The sequence below is a fragment of the Leptonotus elevatus genome, chromosome 7 (genome assembly GCF_054856555.1).
Source record: "Leptonotus elevatus isolate MCC_2025b chromosome 7, RoL_Lele_1.0, whole genome shotgun sequence".
Taxonomy (NCBI): Eukaryota; Metazoa; Chordata; class Actinopteri; order Syngnathiformes; family Syngnathidae; genus Leptonotus; species Leptonotus elevatus.
Genome location: NC_141245.1, coordinates 15,905,408 through 15,926,193, shown reverse-complemented (window position 1 = coordinate 15,926,193; position 20,786 = coordinate 15,905,408). Strand labels below are relative to the sequence as shown.

Below are 20,786 nucleotides of genomic sequence, written 5' to 3'. Positions count from 1 at the left end.
CCAAAATAAATACATTTAAAATTAACTCTGAAAGGTACAACATTGAAAACGAAGGACACTTTTGCTTTAAATATACCGGTTAGTACTTTTATAAACGTGAGATGTAGTTGGTTATGTAGTTTTATGTTTATTTTATTTCTTTTGTAAAAGTTAAACTTGAATACTGAACAAAAAACGGTTATTAATAGGAATGCAGTGGAATTGGCTGTTGATTAATATTTTTTTTTGTCGCGGGGTCATCTAGTTTGAGGTTTAAAGGGAAACAACATATGAGCTATGTAAAGTTAAGAACCATCCATGCTATAACCAAACGGCCAATGTAAAGTATTACTTAGAAGGATTTGTTTTATCTTTTTAAATATATTTTTTCTTTATTTGAATATTTATATGATGTCATTTTAATGTTACTCGTTTATGTCTTATGTCTGCACCAGTCACAGAGACAAATTCCCAGTAATGTGAAATGTATTCACTTACATGGCAATAACACCGATTCTGATCTGAAACTCCTCTAGATGGCAAAATCCAACACTGACGGGAAAACACGAGTACAGAACATTCAGAGAGATCATCCCATCTCATTTACATATTTACTTGTTTAGTTTGTTCCCTTTGTCCAATCTTGTTACATAACAAATTTAAAGTACCTGGTAAATTAACTGTCTTCAATAATTACAAACATTTTGTTGACTGCATTTGTGTTACTGTGCAGTTTGAAAGGACTCTCTTGTCTGCAATATAACTGCAATTTAGCTTCCTTCTCAACATTTGCATCTGCATTAATCCGTTAATAGTTTTTTTTGTTTTATAGAAAGTAAACAGTAATAGTTTATTGTGCATCTCTTCAGTCCTATATATTTAATTATAAAACCGTTTGCCTGGCAGAAGAGCATGTAGTCAACTTACACTACTGTACAGTCTATAAAACATAGTGACATTTATTTCATTGGGAGCCATTTGCTTAAAGACTTGTACGCTTTGACATTCAGCAGTTTCAGGAACAGCCAGTGTGCGTTTGATGGAATAATATTAGTAAACAACATTCATAATTCTTACCAAATTCAAAATGTCAACTGTTGTGACACAGAATAATGTTGTTTGATAAGTTATAATAACTTGTGTAAGGGGCTAGAAGATAAAACAGTTGTAGTTCTTGGCAACATCACAACTGGGTTTATTTTCCCTATGGGCTTGGCAAAAGTACAGTGGGCCGAGAGGTTGATCTCAGGGCTCATTTATTGGTCAGGTCACAAATGACCAAGTGATTTGGCGTTCTATAAAACATTTTTACACACATTATTTATTTATGTCTTTATTTATTTATTTATTTATTTATTTATTTAAGAGGAAGTCAACCTCCCAAACAATAAAAATCTTGAAAATAACATGTTCTATGCAACCCTAGTCTAAATACAGTATTCTGCTTAGCATTGCGTTAGTGGAATATGAATTAAGCAGCAAAATCCAACAGTTTTTATCAATATCAGAAGGCAGCCATTTTGCCACTTGCTGTTGAGTGAAAATGACATCACAGTTGCTCAGGTCTTAGGGAACAACCAATCACAGCACAGCTTCAGAAAACAGGTCAGATGTGATTGGTCGTTCCCAGAGCAACTGTGATGTCAACTTTAGTCGACAGCAAGTGGCAAAATGGCCGCCACCTGAGATGGATAAAAACAGCTGGATTTTGCTTCACAACTCATATTCCAAAAATGTAATATTAATTAGAATGTCATGTTTAGAATAATGAGGTCACATATAACATACTATTGGCAAGAAATGTTTAAGGTTGACTTCCTATTTAAGGTTGGTGGCGTATTGCATATGTTGAGCCAATTATCCAACTACAAGACCTCTGCCATTGCTAACCAGTACAACATACTTTACCAGTTTAGTTAATTTATTAAAATTAAAAACTTTGTCCACCCCTTGTTTGCCAACAACCGGGCATAAGACTTACAAACAAAAGCAGAGTGCAGAAGCAAAGAAATTGAAATGGTAAGATTCTGAGACAAAAAAGTGTAAACATGGGGAATTGCTTTTCAGAAGTGAAGGACCATTTTCGTACCACAACTGAAAAGTGGCAGAGTTAGTTTGGAGCAATTAAGAGACTAAACAATATCAATCAGCGCACAAATACATAACAGCTGTTTTTTCACGCTGAGTAAGCATTGCGCTAAGGCTAATAGCTTTGACTGCTAGCTTATTCACAAGGTAAAGCAAGAGTGTAAAAGGTACACAAAAAGCAAGAGCTAACTTAGTGACTAGCTCCAAAATATTGCACTAGCATGAAATCAGAGAATAAAAAATACATAAAAAAAAAAAAGTAAGAGAAAGACTATAGTTTGTCACTGTAGATGTGGACATACCATATTTACCTTTGTTGATTTGTTTTAAGTTAGCAATTGTGAAATCCTTCCTGGTGTGGGAAATATTAAACAAAGGATTAATTGTGTGTTTCTTTTGCTTTTTGTGGTATATTCAAAGCGTTTTGTGCGGTTGACTGATTTTCCACTTGTCCATCAAAACTGCCAAATGCTACTTGGAAAGACTTTATTCTTGCTGCAGCTATTTATTTATTTTTAATCAAAAAGTCTGCATTAAGTTTTCCCTTTTTTAACTGGTGTTGCTAAAATACATCTCGCATACATGAAATCCTCTACTAATATGCTACTTAAAGGCAGTTGTATTCCATTTGTGTGCAAAAAGAGAACGACTAACGAAGCTTATACACACATAAATCGCTGCCCTTGCTGCTTAACCAATGCAGCTGTTAAACCAGAGTGACAAGCTGTTACAATTTAGTGGGACATTGATTTTGAAATGAAGTTTGTTTCCCTCCAGTGCTTTCCGCCAAGTGAGAGGCGACGTTGCTTGAATCTGCAGACAAAATGATTTTCAGGCTTGTCTGCTTATTATTGGTGTATTTCTTGTTTTCTCTATACCTGCCTTTGGCATTCCAAAGATTGTGGTATGAAAGAGATTGGATCAGCCTGTTGACCACACTGTCGGCGCACACAGTAACACTCCATAAAATGCAGAGGTGAGGGTCAAACACAGCAGTTTGACTTGCGCGCTCATTTCAAGAACACACCAAGTGTACCAGTCCAGTGGAGGACAGTGGCGGCGGAGGCAGACACTTGAGTGGTGATGGATCAGATAAGAGCATGTTCCGCATTCATCTTTGATTCAAGCTGCCCTTTTCTCTCTTCCTTTCTGCCCTCATCTTCTGCTTCATGAAATAACACTGATTTCTGCCTCTCCGCCGGCCACTTGTGAGGCTATCCACTCGGTCCATACGGCCCCTCTCTATTCAGAGCATTGCACCAATCAGACACAATTGTTAGCTTGCCTAGAAAAGTTACATTTATAGAGGAATACGATAAAATAAGCCTTTTAATAGTCCCGCAACGGGAAATATCGATACATATAATCGATAAGCCAAACGGATGGACGTGAGATTCTTCACGTTCTCTGGAATAAGTTACAAAAAAAGCAAAAGAGTTCATGCTAAGCTATTCAATGAATTGGTGGCAAACTATGACATCATGTCTCGCTTGTTATCATGCTGTTTAAATTATGTGCAATTTTAGAGTCTTATTTCACGAGGGAAGTATTGTTCCGTTTTTAACAAGAGGCCTTTCGACTTGAGAGGCTCCAATGTATACATAATATTCTTGTTTATATAAAAGTAATCTCATAACCACTCAATTGGCAATTTTCATTATGAGCTGTTACACGTTAGCCTTCACCTTATTCTGAGTGCGTTTGATTGCACATTGTGAATTGCGGTGAAAGAAGGAACTGGACAAAATATATGGATGGGAGGGCAGAGCCTGCTTGTGCTGCTACAATAGTTATCGATTAACGGTTTGTCACTGCCTCGGGTCCTGCTCGAATGCTCGTGCTGTGAGCCGACAAAGGCATGCAAAATAGGAGGATGTTCCTGATGACACTACTCTGTAGTATGAATGGAAAGAGGGCATGTTGTAATAGTTTGAGATTTTTCATTATAGTTATTTTTATTTTGTTTTGATTTTGTCTTTCATACTCATTTTTGTTTGTTTTTATTTTTTTTCCCAATAAATACTTTATATTTGTTGTACAGTAATGTGGTGTCAAAACACGTAACCCTACCCTAGCGCAATGAATCAACAATAGCATCCCTCCACTTTCAGTTAAGGGGACTTCACATTTGCAGTTCATGATGTGCTTACTGCTGATACAAAGTCCAGTACATGCCGAATTGCGTCCTTCTAGGGAACTAAGCAGTGGCCGGTGCTTCCCATATGCAAAATCTTCAAACAACCCTCGACCGACTTCATTGTTTCCCCTCCCGTGGAAACATTTCAAACACTCTGATGTTTTTCTCTCACTCTTTGAACCTAAATGTGAATCCAAACGCGATACTTAGCACATGCATATTCATAGTGCGTGTATTCTCTTACACCTTTTTGAATATACAGTAGGTCATAAACAACATTTATTGCCATCTACACGCCGCTTGATGCCACTTCAGAGAGTCGCGGCTCAACAGTACGTGCATAAATTCGAGTATACAACTTATTTTATGCTTGTGACGTGTATTTGGATCTGACTGCCGGATGTAATAACCCATTTGCAAGTGAATTACTCTGCGTTGGATGTTTGATTGGCGGTCGTGATATTTGAATTGTGTATATTGTCGCTGTGACAGGCAAGTCAAGCAGCTGTCAGACTATCCTGTCCTGTCAGTCAGATCGTCTCCGTCCCGCCACATTGAGACAGTGCAGACAACCTCGCCACTTGATTGCTAAGTCTGACCTCTGATTGAATTGTGTCTGCCAAGGCTTCTTACAGAAACACTTTGCAGAGGGGTGTGTGTGTGTGTGTGTGTGTGTGTTTGTCTGTGTCGTGCAAATGAAGCAAACTTGGAGTTTGGAAGGTTCCTGTGATTTCTGCTGTTCTGATTTGTTTGTACAACATATCTTACAAACACTTGGATTGTTTTTAAAACTTTGCTGAGAACACAATGATTACACTGCTGAACCGGTCGCGGTGATTTTATCTCGACTTTTCCTTTTGGAACGGAAACAAAGACAAAACACTACAATAGCCAACATTTTGTTTCACAATCTGCTGCCTATTCAGTATTCAGGTCAGGCTCAAACTGAGAATGAAATACAAGCCAGTACTTTATGATTGCCTGTCTCTACCGATTCATACCAAGTCACAGCAAAGAAAATCTGTGGAATTTTTTTTTGTTTTTGTTTTCACAACAATCAGGTCTGCGTAGTAAGGCTTTCTATTCTCATGAGGCTTTTGCATCATTGATGTCTAACCTCTCCTCAATGGCCCTTCGCTCTCACTCTTCGCATACATTGTTTACTCTTGCTTTTCCTTCTTCAGGTGATATATTAGTCTTGAGAACTAGCAATCATTTAGATTCTACCTCTACGATTAGATGGGAGTGAAGACCCGTGGATATTAGACAGCATTGACTAGCACTCAAGGCTATTGCCTTAGCGCAATGATCACTCAACCTGAATAAGCATCTGATATGTATTTGTGCTTGGATTGATATTGATTACATCATCGCTATGTACAAGCTGTTTGTTTGTTTCTTTCATTTCCACTTCCTGTGGGTGAAAAAAAAAAGCTTAGAGTCTGTAGTAGCTGCCAAGCTTATTATGAGTATTATCTGCAACATTTGAGGAAGGAATTTAAATTTAGGAAATCTCATCCTTCATGTTGCTGGCGTACTAAACATGCACTCTTGGCACGAACACATGCTGCAATGCTGACAACATGCCTCCTCCATATCCAGCCTCCATGAAGAATGAAGCAAGGTAAATCCTCTTGTGAGCATAATGAAATAAGCTGCAAGGAATTTCCGGTGCTCAATTACTTTTGGAAGAGACCCTTCATTTGAGGCTCGCCTTCTCGAAGTCCTGAGGGCAGCCTTTTTACAGCTGTTATTTGCCGAGATTTCCAACAAAAGGTCTGAGGAATTATTTGGAAGTGTTGACAATCCTATCATGTTCTCCTTGGGGCCTTGTTTGCAATTACTCAGCAAATGTAATGCAGGAACTTGCAGTTATGTGTTGTTTTGCTACTCACTGCCATTGTCGCACACCTTATTCTTTCACATTAGGTGTCACACACAATGACTGTAAATTAACTAATTTGGTAATGCAGTGTAAAATTTTAGAGCATAACACAAACACGTCACATTGTGATCAAAGTGAAGATTTTTTTTTTAATAAAACAAGGAGTAGGAAGTGCAGATACCCGTGTTTAAAAGTAAACAAAATAAAATACCTAAAATACATATACCTGAACAATCTGCTTGATGACAGTAACAAAGTACTTTCCACCACTGCTGGACGGAATGAGGGCTTTAACGAAAGTTGATAAGACATTATTAATATTTTCTCGCCTTCAAATCCAAAGTCGCATCTCTCTCCTCGCTCTCCTCTGTTGTATTGGCCCCACCCCCAACTTGATTCATCCAATCACATTCAGATACCTCAATGGCCTCAGAAATGGTTGAAACTTTTAAAACTCGACCACAACTCCAGGGTCGCTACACACAAACGTGTAGATAAGCTTGGGCTGATTACCGGTGTGACGGTTTACCGTGGTTTTAAAAAGTCAAGGTTTCAATAACCCTTAATACTGGCTGTCATTGGTAATGAGCCTTTCTTTGCTTTTTTGAGGGGATGTCTATGCAGGGCACAATATGATTGGCTACTTGCAAAGTCAATTGCCTCCAATTAACTTTTTTTTTCTGTCCTTCGACAGTGTGACAGCTAGACAAGATACTCCAAACACAAATGCCTTTTTGCTCTGATTATGCACTAATGTTCATTTTTCTTAAATGTGCCAGCAGATACTAGTTAGCCCCAGGGACAACATGGGTAGCCCACGGGTTTGTTCTAAAAAATATCTCCAGTAATGGGACATTGTGACTTACTAAGAGGAATTGCGACAAAAGCCAGTATCTCACCAAGCGTTGGAGGTTTGTGTCTTGTGAGGCTGGTGAATGTTGATTTTTCGTCGGGTTGTCCAAGGTCGCAAAGACGTTCGCCAGCACTTTAAATGGCCACAAACACTTTTTCTTGTCGGCAAAAAAATGTTAGGTTCAAAGTTTGATAGCTGAATGGCATTTAAAAACATTAAAACGGCAAATGTTTGGTGAACGTCTTTGCGACCTTGAATGAACCCTGATGAGAAAACAACATTCACAATGTTTGCAAACACTCACAAACCTTCGCCGTTCAGTACATCCCTCTGATTCAGAAACTTTTTTTGTCGTCTAAAAGGCAGAGTTGTGATGTTTTATGGTCATTCACTGAGTGTCCGTCACACAGGATACACGGCGGGTACTTTTTGCGCCGATCCATCACGTGACGATAGCACAAGATGTGTTCCGTGATTAACCACCGGCTCCATTCATCACACAGATTCTACTCGGAGTGGATTCGACTGCCACTGGACGTATATTGTCCTGACAAATTGGCGACTGAAGAACGAGATATACGATCGTGCTGCTCATAGTCCACACAGCCTCTCTGCAGAACGCACGCCATATGCGAGCTGGCTCACACTACTGAGAAGAAAAGTCTTAACATGAACCGAATAACGAGATAATCATTTCTTGACACTCTTGAACTATTCCAAACTTTCTGCTCACTGCATCAAATCACAAACACCGGCCGACTGACTGCAAATGAGGGAGGTGTTTATATAGGGAGGGAGCCTTTGATTCGTTTTGTCACAATGCTACAGGTGCAGTATATTACAAATTATATCTGGCGAAAGTGGAGTTTAAAACAAAACAAAAATAAGTTTAGAGGAGAAAGAGGAAAGCAGATAAAAAAAAGTCGACTGGAACGATAATCGTCCTTAAAGATGCCCTCTGCACATAGTCTCATCTCCAATACTGTTTACAGCAGTAGTAACTTCACAGTTGAATCCATTCGAGACTGTTTTCACACAGGTGGTGCTGTTTTCTTTAGCAAAGGCTTTCAAATGAGCTCAGCAATTAACTATTTTGATGTCCTTGTTACTGCACGTTTTTGTTAGCTAATTGGAAATAGAGATGTTTATTTGTCTTAAGTGAATGACACACTCGGTGACTAATTGGGACACAGTGTCTATTTAATGATATGCATTTCATCAGACCTTCTTCTGTCCATGACGTCACTTGGTTAGATTGACGACATCTGTAAGGTAGCAACTGAAGGTTGGACAATGCAGTGATGGGGATTTGTGTCTTCCATGTTAATGCGTTAACGGCCAAAGTTGTGTGTCGGCCATCAGCCTCCATCTATTCATCTTCATGACGTCAGCTACTCTCTGTTACCTGAAGACTGCAGCTTCCGGATTTAAGATTCATCGGTGGAAATTGCAATTAAATCACATTTCACATTAACTTCTTTTGTAGTATGAAACATTCTTGAAGATGTTTAAATTTTAGAATAATTTTAGATTCAAGCTAGAAATTTGTTGTTCCTGGTATTTTTTGGTTACATTATATTTATTGATTTACGACAAAAAGACTTTTGGGGTTAATTTTCAGGACGGTAGCAGGAATGCACTGGCCATCGAGCTTACAGGGGCAGATGCCCGGTGGGCTGACAGTTAGAGTGAGCAGTCCATTAATTTATTTAAAGTATAAACAGCAAAGTAAACACATCAAAGGCCATTATTATTATAATTTTTTTTGTCAGTGTGTGCCAGTCCGTCCTTAGACAGTGGTAAAGTCCAGCATTGTGAAGGAAACTTTTTTCACCTGCTTTACCTTTTTAAATGAAGGAAGAAAGAATGTCTAGCAGCATGTTTTTAAGTCTTGCTTGGCAGTGGTTTGCCTTTAGATAAAGTTTGATCAAATTCCAAATTGCACAATCTTTTGGCCCTGATTTCTGACTATTTGAAATGAAACTGTGGTCCTACAAGGCAGGAATCTTTCAAGGTTAATGGCCACGTTGGTTGTGAAAAACATGTAGTTTAACCTTTTGTTCCTGGCATTTTCCTGCTGTTCCAAAAGCCAAAAACAGCACTGATGAAAACAATGACTCCTTTTGTTCCCGTTTTGACTGAAGTGTCTGCAACTTCACAGGTCTGACATTGTCCTCTGTGCATTTTCCTGATCACGCTGACACACTTTAGAGGCTTCTTTGTTTGTCCTGTCTGATTAGCATTACTGTATCACGCTGTCATGGTTACCTCACTGACCTTCCTCAACTGCTTTGAAATGACTTTCTTTGTTATGGAGCGTGAACACTGGAAGTGGGAAAAACGTCTCTTGATCTGTGCTTAGAAGAAGCTAGTGCACCTTCAGCACCTTGATAAAGTGATCATCTGAATAAGAAATCTGAGACTTGGCTGGCTGATGGTGCAGTTTATTATTATTATTTTTTTTAAATCAAGTTTAATAGTGGATGCTTTAATATTAACAGCTCTTAAGTCTACAGTTAAACAAAATTCGGAATATTCTAGTGCTTCCCCCCAAAATTTTTCCTTCATCATTATTTGTTTTTTTTTCTTGTTTATACATGCATTTACCAGTGTTCTAATGCTGCTTAAAACATTGTCTGTACAGTTAATAAAGATTTTATGATGGTGGCAGATGGACTTGAATTAAGTGATTAATTAAGCATCCTTTTTTTCCAGTCAGTGTCGTGGAACAGATTTTTTATTTTTTTTTCAACGATCGGATCTGTGGCTGCATTTTGAAACGCATTTAAAAGATTACTTTGTTGCACAATAAAAAATCTGATGGATATATGAAATGTAGTTACACTACTCATAAATTGATTGTTGCAATTATGGCTTTGATTCATTCTTGTTGAGTGCATATCTTGTAATTTAAAATGTATCGCATACTGTGTAATCAACATTGTGTATGCAGTAAATTGAATGACGCAAAATCAGTTTTGTAATATACTAGATTGATTCCCTGTTTCTGAATTATGATTGAACATTAAATTAAATATCTCTGAGGTTAATGTGGAAAAATTATTCGGAACATGTACAAAATCAATTATTTAATTGTTTTCAGTTGTATATTTTTGCTTATTTTTGTCCTGTCTAGAGTCACAATAAGATCTCATCTATATAATAACCTCATCCAAAGTACAGACAATCATTTGCTCATAGTGACCTTAATAAGTTTCCAAACACACAGGACCCTTTTATAGTTATGTTTTAATACAACAACCAAACAAATAGGGATTTATTTGCATGCTTTTTGTTATTGGCGAGCATTGCTTCACATCATCACATCAAAACTCATCCCGCACTGTTATAGCGTGTATAAATAAGACCCCATTTATTGTTGCTGACGTAAATGAGTTCGATAAAAGGGGACTTGATGTCCTTGCCTTCCAAATGCCTCATTAGCTTCACATCTGACTGCCAACTTGTTTCACATCTTTCCGCTTTGCTAATGCTGTTTTGAACTGTTTTACTTTCCCAACTTTTGTCTTCTAAGTTTGATCTTTTGCGTTGCCTTAAAGAGTACATTTGGTTGTTCATAAATGATAAATAGTGGTGGCTGAAAGATACGAGTGACCCGATGAGTTTTCCCAGATTTGTCATTCGGCCGTTATTTTTAGCTTTGACAAAAAGCAGAAATTTGTGTGTGTGAGAGTGAACGCAACTTAACAAGAAGAAGCAGTTTGGTAGATAGTAGTAAATAATTGTTTTCAAAAACTGGGTTTTAATGGCAACTCCCAATTGAAGTTTACTGTTTGTTAGCCTTATGCTAGCTAAATGCTAACATAATGGTAAATGTCACAGACGGGATAAAAATAGCGTTGGTTTTACGTACCTTTAAGCAACAGATATTTGAACACAAACAATGAGGCAACGCATAGACAGATAATAAACAATACAGGCATATATTATTTATCCTCTGTGAAGAACGGCGAATATTACTGCTGCTTATTGAGGAGTTAAGACCCTATCTGTATGTCTGTTGTAGTGACCCGTGTGGCCAAGGTGCACACACCAGAAGGATCGACACAATGTCCATTGAAATGAAGCAAATCATGTAGCAAAAGCTGTTTTAGTTTGTCTACATTCCATTCTACTGTCATTACTAGTACAATAATAGAGTGCTATTTTTCTCAATTTAAAATGCATTACAAATATTTTTGGGAGAGGCTGGAACGGATTGGTATTTCCAGTCATTTCAATGGATAAAGATGATTTGAGCGTTATGAGCATGTTCATTAGTATCTACCATGGTCGTTAAACAAACTTAAGTCGTATGACACTACTTTATCTGTATATCGACGATCCCATGTTTGATGCATTTTAATCAACACAGTAGCTTTGAGGTTGAATCCGGAAAAAAACCCTAAAATGCTTCAGGTCATTGGCTTTTGCTGTATGAAATTTGTACTTTCCTACTGCTTTCTGCAAACAGATAATTCGATTACAATGAAATTAAATGTCGTGCTGCAGATCTCAGGTTGAGTTGGCAGCTCAGACTCTCACTAATAGTTTCCCAGCATGCAACAAGAGACACACAGAGACGACAAACACATTCAGAAAAGGTTTGCGCCACACAGCAGTTTGGAATTGAGCTTAACAGATGCTTAGCTTCCAGCAAGTTAATTGAAACGCCGTCAACCATCTCTCTACATACCTGCTGTCTCTCACTTTGCTGTTCATTGTGTCTTCCAGGTGGCTGTGACAGGGGCACCCCCGGGGCAGGACCCATGAGGAGTCATAGAAGATGCTCACAGCCTGGGCGCTTCTGCTCTTCTTAGCCATGTGGGTGACAAGCACCTCTGGTGGCCCGCTCTCCTTCAGAATAGGTATGTCCACATATACAGTAACAGGCTATAGTCTTACTCTTACTTTTTTTAAATGTATTTTTTTAATCTCTGATTTCATGCTAGTGCAATATTTTGGAGCTAGTCGCTAGGTTAGCTCTTGCTTTTTGTATACTTTTTACACTCTTGCTTTACCTTCTTCATGTGATTTAGCAGTCTGGAAAACTAACAATTATTCTGATCCTACTCTTATATTAGCCAAATGGAAGGGAAGAGTCATGTCTATTACCGAGTGAATAAGCTAGCAGTCAAAGCTATTAGCCTTAGCGCAATGCTTACTCAGCATGAATAAACAGCTGTTATGTATTTGTGCGCTTATTGATATTGTTTAGTCTCTTAATTGCTCCAAACTAACTCTGCCACTTTTCAGTTGTGGTACAAAAATGGTACTTCACTTCTGAAAAGCAACTACACTTGTTTTGTCTCAGGATCTTCTCATTCCAATTTCTTTGCTTCTGCACTCTGCTTTTGTTTGTAAGTCTTATGCCAGGTTTTTGGCAAACAAGGGATGGACATAGTTTTTAATATTAATAAATTAACTAAATTGGTAAACGTATGTTGTACTGGTTAGCAATGGCAGGGGTCTTGTAGGTGGATAATTGGCTCAACATATGCAATACGCCACCAACCTTAAAAAGGAAGTCAACCTTAAACATTTTCTTGACAATAATATGTTATATGTCACCTCACTAGTCTAAACATTCTGATTAATATTATATTTGTGGAATATGAATTATGAAGCAAAACCCAGACATTTTTATCTATCCCAGGGGGCGGCCATTTTGCCACTTGGCAGGGCTCAGGCAACGACCAATCACAGCTCACCTATTTTCTGAAGCTGAGCCCTGAGTAACTGTGATGTCATCGTCAGTCGACAGCAAATGGCAAAATGGTTGCTCCCTGACAGTGATATGGTTTGTTGAGAGGCATATTGCTACGCCACCCGCACACCACCTTAGGAAGAATGCACGACATTTAATGGATACTATTTAGTCATGCATAACGGCAGCTTTATAGTAATTAAGTAAGTAATTCCCTCGTTGTTGGGCATGAGTGTGAGTGTAATAGCACCTAGTGTTATGTACGATTCCCTCGGGACAGTCTGAAGGAGGCAGAACCAGCTTTACACTAGTAACTAACTTGAAACATGCTTGTCGGTGGCACCACATGAAGCAATGCAGCAATGGTGCTAAGAATTTTTTGGGGTTGTTTTTTTGTCCTCTATACACCTGAACCACCAACTCAATTTGAATGTTCCCACCATCTCTTTTTCTGCTCCCCATTACAGAGGTGTTTTCAGGTTAGAGCAGAGTACATTAATATTAATGTAAAATCCTTCTTACGATCCCCATGTGGATATTAAAAGTCTGTTGGAACATTAACTCAACCCATACATTAAACATGTAACTGTTTCTTGACTGGGAGCATGCAGTGCACTTTCAATTGGAGTTTGAAAAAAAAAGTCCATCTTTTCAAATGAATTTCTTTTTTTCTGAAAATGGGTTGCTTTAGGCTCTTTTTAAAATATCGGATGCATATTTTCTCGAGAAATCTCATCCAGTAATTATGAAAACATGAAGTTCAAGTGAGGAAAAAGTCACAATTATCGAGGCAATGTGAATAACTGAATATACAGTAGATCATTATCTTTTTGCACATAGTTGAAGAGAAGAAGCAGGCCATTTTCCCCTCCAGTGCTCCAAACCTTGATCAGACTAAGTGTCAACATTGAGCAATGTCAACATGTCTTATTTATTTATTTATTTATCTATTTGGAGTTTTGCTTCTTGCCATTGTCTTGTTTCAAGAGAACATGTTTTTTGCTCATTTGCCATGACAACCCAAACAGCACCGCTTGTTAACGTCGTTAGATGCGACAACAATACCGCAATCATGTTGGTCTTCCTTCATTACTATTGCTTAAAATGTACCAGCTCCCCCTGTGATCTTTAAAGCCTCGTCTGCCCAAATGCACAAAAGCACTGTTGGTTTATGTTTATCTGAGTTGCATTATTGATGGATAATTAGGCAGCAGGGAAGTTTTTCCTTCTCTTCTCATGTCATGTACACAGCTTGTGTCAAATGGTTGTGGTTGGGTGGCTGTGTGCCCTGAATACGAACACAATGCAAAGAAACACAAACACATCCAAACTAACACCAGCTCAAAGTGTTGCCATTTGCGCTCCAGGAGATGGTATTTAACATGACTGCCCCCTGAGTCATGCCTGCCTGCCTGCCTGCCTGCCTGCCTGCCTGCTTGGCATACTGTCATTGTCTGGCGTGCACTAAATGCAGCAAGGCCAAAAGCAGCATTCCACGAATGCTACACACTCCCCAGCAGGGCCTGCCAGCCTCAAGTTCAATACATCTTCGCTGTGCATTTGGCACGGCACTTTTGAAATTGACATTTGTTTCTAAAATTAAATAGATGAGCATAGTGGTTGTAAAAGAACATACCGCAGGATTTTGATTAACTGCCACTGCGCCACATCCATGGCCACAGGATGCTCTGGAAAATGGCAGTAAGGGAGTAAAGCATAAACTAGTCAACATGCTGTTGTTCTATGAAGAAAAACAATACACTATTACAATGGAAACTGGGTGGTCAACCCCCATTTTGTTCTGATTTGAGACAGCGAATATAATGGTGGCCTAAGATGGCCACAGTACTTCTCATCACCCTATAATGAGGCTGTCTTTTGTTACGGAGCCCCTAAAGTGACATGGTAGGGAAAAAAATAATAATTTGTGTTCCCTCGCAAAGATTGCGAGATAACGCAAAAGTTTTGTTTGTTTTTTGCGAGAGGACGTTTTTTTTATTTATTAACGAGTTGATGTACTTCCGGGTCATCTTCCATGTGACCAAAAGCGACGAGGATGGAGCGTGTACAGCAGTGTGAAAGCTTTCCCACTACATGCTCCATCCTCGTTGCTTTTGGTCACACGTAAGACGACCCGGAAGTACATCAACATCATCATGAAAAAAAAAAAAAAACGTCCTGTCGCAAAAAAAAAACGTTTGCGTTATCTCGCAATCTTTGCCAGGGGAACGCAAACGTTTTTGCGTGGGAACGCAAATTATTTTTTCCTACCTTGTCACCTTAGGAGCTGTGTATTTTGTTTGGAACGAACATGGCAAAAAGCCAAAAGATTAAGAAAGACTTGATACTATTTCGTGTTTGTCACTTATGAATAAGAGACACTAACAGCATAGTAGCTGTGCCTAGCATTAGCTTGTTTATAGTGCTAATACTAGTGCAGTATTGCTAGCCACTGTATCGTACTGGGATACTCTTCCTGCGTTTTTAAACTTCATTAAAACAGCCTTACCTTTCATTTCATTAGTTTCCATGTGACACAAAACTAAAACAGAAGTGAATTTGAGAGATTACAAATTGTGTGTCGGCAAGCGAGTGTACGACGTATCCTAGGGTGACCATATTTTCATTTCCAAAAAAAGAGGACACTCAGCCTGACCTCGAGATACTTGATACTCAGATACAAGATGTAATACATTCAAGCTATTTTAAAATATGCCTCCTCTGTATGAATAGAAAATAAAACAAAAAAACATTATTCTCTTTTGAAGTCTTACATTTTTTTTTTTTTTGTTTAACTTCGAGCGGGGTTCGTACCCATCGGCAGCTCAACACTTGCCACTCAGCTAAAGTTCTGGGCCACCGTCAGCCAGTGCACAATCTGCCAGCCACAGTAAACGTTGCAGTGCACTCTGCCTCCCATTTGCCGCACAATGAAAAACGGACAATTTCAAACCCGCCTGGACGCCAGGAAAGAATGTAATAAAGTGAATATCTCGCTGTAAAACAGACTAACTCCTCACAAAATCAAGCTAGCAATAGCAATGCCAAACACCATGTAAAGTGAAGCAGACAGTTAATCGAAGCACATCCACAAAGCCAATCTTTCCTTTTGCACCATTCTTTGTGAAAAGTGAATAATTCTTTGTCCCTTACTTTGCTGAAGATCCGGTAGCTAAGGCGTTGGTCTCCCATCCTCCAAAAGATGGCGTTTTCCCTCAAAAGAAAGGCGTGAAAATAGTTTTATATTCTCCAGAGTGGCGTCATCTTACCACTTTGTTGTGCACTAAGTGTGTTTTGAATTCACAAATGCACTGTGCGAACGTATGTTTGCATAGGAATAATACAGCGACGTAAAAAGGCTGCGTAGCGATCTGCCTATTTACGTAAAGGACTTTTCTACTGCGACTATGCATGAGCGAACACACATCATTACGCGGACAGGGCTGGGGAAAGCACACTAGCGGTGTGCCTTCAAGAGGATAATTTTTTGCAGCATCTTTGCCTGCAGGCCAGACGAAGTAATGAGTCATTTTTAAATGAGGTATGAAAATCACCACGTTGTCACTTTTAAACCTATAGGTAGTGTAGGCTTTCTGAAATGAAAGAAATAATTAAAATGAATAGAAAAAGCCAAACGGTTTCAACTTAATTTCAGCCTGGGGTAGGCAGCGCCTACCTTGCCTATCCTGACCGCACGTCACTATTTATCATAACTACACACTTTCACATTCACAATCACATACCGTTACGAACGGCCATGTTTGAGCTTTGGTCAGCGACTCGGGTGTTTGGGGATTAAGTGAAGTGGCTACATTCCAATCTTGTTAGCCGTTTTAGCACTGACACTCCCATTTTAACGTATGCTTTGATCGTCCATGAGGTCACGTATGACGACTGACGATTTTGGGTTACAATTGTACAACATCTAGGCAGATTCTGTTTCTTCCACCGAATGAGTACAAATCAATTTAAGAAATGATTGCAAACACAGATCCTATTAAAGGAATGCCATTATGCCTGGGAACCCAACTAAATAGGATGATTTAGTATGTAATATGATTACACAATTCCAAATCACCACCACATGCTACTGTAATAGTGCTTGGATTTTCCAAATTAGTGAATAAAATGGCCTATTAGATTAGAGATAGCAAATTCATTCCGGCAAACAAGTTGTTGTCTATTTTTCAACAAGGAAAAATGGAAGGCCGTGCCCCTTTATCAGTGTTCAGTCATCATTTGCATAGTGAATCTCCACATACACGCACCCACTCTGCCTCATCCAGCATCAAATATGAGTATAAAAGCTTTTTATCTGGTATTAATCATTCAAATATTGCTTTCTAAAAACGCAAAAATGTTCAGCCTTGTGTAATATCAATTTCAAAGAACATGTTCTTCCAAACGCATTCAAACTTCAACCTTTGTAATAAATTAAATAAGCTCCTGTGAAAGGAATGCATATTTAAAAACTTGCATGGCAAATGATAACATTGAGAGCGGTATATTATTAGGATATTTATTTCAGATGCATTAACCTGAGCGCGACACTTTATCGCTGTTGAAGGTGACCTCATCTCAACAGCTATAAGTGCAGCGTAGTAATTTGAGCTACAAGTGGTGGACTTTCTCTTAGGAAAGCATTTAATTTTATGAAGTGGGATATAATCAAGATATTAGAGCAATACATCTGCGTAATACTGTGTGTTGCTGACCAGCACATAAAAACATTTCATTAATGTCCTAAATGTCCAATTTGTCAACAGTGTGATACTAAGAAAAAACTAAAACAACTCAATTACTCTTGCTGCTTGTAATAATGTATCGCCATCTTACTAAGACCCCCATCAACTAAGTCCCAACAGTACAAATTTGCTTTATTAAACCACTGACAAGACTGGATATTCATTTTGAGCTTACACCATTTGTTGAAGATCAAAGATCAGTCAATATGTTTTGATTGCAATTGCATTATTAGCATTGTGTAATTAAATACATAAATAAATAACCTAGCTACTACATGCTGAGAGGAGCATAAACAGAAAACTAGCAGGTCATTAAAACTATATAAGTCTCCAAGTGTAATTCTGTTCTGTGAGTGCCATTATGAGAAATATATGCATCCATTTCACTGTATATCAGGGTTGAGTTGTGCACAGGGGCAGCCGGGGAATGTTTGAGAACGGACTATTTTCACCGCCACTGACATTTGTTGGAAAAACATTTTTCATGATTAAGTCCTCAGGGAAACATCGAGGGCCAGGCTGTCTCTATTTGTTAGCTTCACTTGCCCATTTATTCACAATCTTTCTCCGCCTCGACTTCTTGAGAGGCTTGTTGTCACACTAACATAATGGGTCAGAGCACCTATCATATTCCCTGGCAGCATCCTTCGGCTCTCTTACCGATCCGGAGAACTCGAGGGACAGCTTCGAGATGTAAATCCTGTCCTGTGATCTCCTCCCACAAAGCACGGGCATTCTTACTACGCTACACATACCGTATATGGTTAGCGTGCGCCTTGTGATGTGAAGATGCCAACTTTAAATACAAAGCTGTAGATGAATTCACAGTGGATTCAGTGATGACAGAATCCCTTAGACATTCTGTGTACTGTACATTGCGAACCCGTGTGCAACTGCCACTAAATGAGGCCAATTTTCTTCTCCCACAGTCCACTGTCACAGACTTTGTAAGCTACAAGCTATACGCAGTATCACCCCCGTTGTGATCACATGAACATAATGATCCAATGAAAGAAGTCTGTTTACTGGAAGAGATTGCTGGATTCAAGGGGGATCACGTCCTGACCTGTTTTGAGGTCGAGACCTTTGACCTGGGAAATCATTTGCAACAACTTGAATTTTAACGAAGGTGATGCTGTTATATTATCAATCAACTTTGAACAGTGAAGCGAGTATTGATCTGTTTTGTTGACTCCAAAAAGCCTCACAGACACATTGATGTCAAAACGATATCGTTGAATATTGTTGAAACCTCAGCCATATGCTTGTATGTGATGCCCAGGGCAGGCCCTAGGTGATTTGCTGCGAAAGTGTAGATTCTAGCTAACTGCCATAGCCGATGACTACTGAATAGTTGAGTGCTTATACTGCTATAGGTCTGAAAAAAGTGGTATCAAGAATCCCTCGTTCTAAGCATTAACACAGCAAAAAATATTAAGATGGTTTGGCCAATCAGCAATTTTGGAAAAACAAAACAAAACTGATGATCAAGATGGATAAATATATCTATTTAAACTTTTATATTTACTTTATAGTCAACTGCTGTTATTCGTGGGGGATAGCGACTGGCCCGGTCACAAATAGCGAAAATACACAAATAATTGACACAAATTGAAATGCATCAGAGGAAAAATAAAATATAAATAAATAAGCCCCAAAAACTGATAAACATTGACTATAACATGTCATTTGCACAGCCAATCAATGACATCATTGATAGATCGGGCAAATTAAGACATTAAAGCTGATCACCGATTTTGGATAAACATGCAAAATACCGACTGATCCCGAGCCAGCTGATCATGCATTGACTTAAAAAAAAAAAAAAATCTTTATCGGGTCCTTGTCTAATAGCAGTCATTTGGGCATTTCCTCCTTTCCTCCTTTTTTGAAATATATTGGAGTGACCCTGAATAGAATTATTAGCATTGAAAATAGATGAATGTGTTGGATCTCTCCAATGTTTAACCTCATCAAGAAAAATCCACGTCAACATCCTACCTCCCCGTCATACAAAACATACGGGGGCATGCACATATTCACTGTGAGTGAACGCTTCCACTGCGCACAATAAACACATCCACCACAATAAACACATCCACCATAAAACCTGAAGCAAGGTAAACAAAACTACCAGCTTTGTTTAGATATTATTTCTTAAGGAGCAGTTGCAAAGCCACCCCGCAGCAGCGACCGCACACTCGTCAGACAAAAGGCAAGCAAATCCCTTTCTTCCTGCTTTGCTCCCCTTTTCTCCGCACACTTTGGGAGCACTTGTTCAAGGATTTTTGGTGGGCTGTATTCAATTTTCTCCATTTTCTGCACTACGAACGCTGTGCCTATGTTATGTTTGCACAAGTTCCCAAAGCTGACATCAGTGGAGCTTTGTGGGTGGCTGAGAGTCTGTCTTGTGATAGATGTACATATGAAGGTAAAGCCTGGTGAGACCGATGCACAGAGGGGGACAGCTTGCTAAGTTCCTACTCTTGCCCCATCCCATGACAAGCACAAAGTGATCCTGAAAACAGAATTATGGAGGTAAATTTGGTGCAAAACTAACTTGTGCAAAAAATTTGTACCTGTAGAAAAAAGTCTAAATTTGTATCTGTAAAAGTCGTGATTTGTATCTGTAAAAAAAATGTGTGCCTGTAAAAAAAAAATTTGTGTCTGTAAAAGAAATTTGTACCTGTAAAAAAAAAATGTGTATGTGTAAAACAAATTTGTATCTGTAAAAACAAATTTGTACCTGTAAAAGTCATGATTTGTATCTGTACAAAAAAAAATTCGTACCTGTATTAAAAGTATAAATTTGTATCTGTAAAAGTTGCGATTTGTACCTGTAGAAATGACAACTTGTAGTCAAAGAAGTCGCCACTAGGAGTCACAAGTGGGTTTTCTGCTGCTGTACTGTGACGTGAGTTTTGCCCCAATTGTTGCGCTACAAATGTAGCAAAACTAATTTGTACTTGTAGAGCGCCGTGATTTGTACTTGTAAAGAAGGGGGCGGGCTCTGGTGAATGAAGGGTTGTTTTGACCAATCAAGTGAGAAAGATTTGAGCGGATTGGAGCGCAACCTCATTGGTTTAGCGAACGACGGTGGCGGGACTCGCGGAAGGATACAAGCAGGACACATCGTCGCCAACCAACATACATATTAAGAATACTTCAGTCGACTGAAGTATTCTTCCTCAACATACATATTAAGAATACTGAAGTATTCTTCCTCAACATACATATTAAGAAGTATTCTTAATATGTATGTTGGTTGGCGACGATGTGTCCTGCTTGTATCCTTCCGCGAGTCCCGCCACCGTCGTTCGCTAAACCAATGAGGTTGCGCTCCAATCCGCTCAAATCCTTCTCACTTGATTGGTCAAAACAACCCTTCATTC

At 38.9% G+C, this 20,786-nt stretch overlaps 1 protein-coding gene across 4 annotated transcripts in view; it reads left to right on the top strand.

Annotated features, from left to right (window-relative positions):
• Positions 1–20,786, top strand: part of grik4 (glutamate receptor, ionotropic, kainate 4) — a 299,291-nt gene that overhangs the window by 109,826 nt on the left and 168,679 nt on the right. For all 4 annotated transcript variants that reach the window (XR_015095554.1, XM_086080252.1, XM_086080249.1 and 1 more), the window contains exon 3: positions 11,677–11,810. Coding sequence is in view for 3 of the 4 variants with exons in the window: in XM_086080252.1 (XP_085936378.1) it covers positions 11,729–11,810 (82 nt within the window). In the remaining variant the exon portion in view is untranslated. The remainder of the gene's footprint in view (positions 1–11,676; positions 11,811–20,786) is intronic.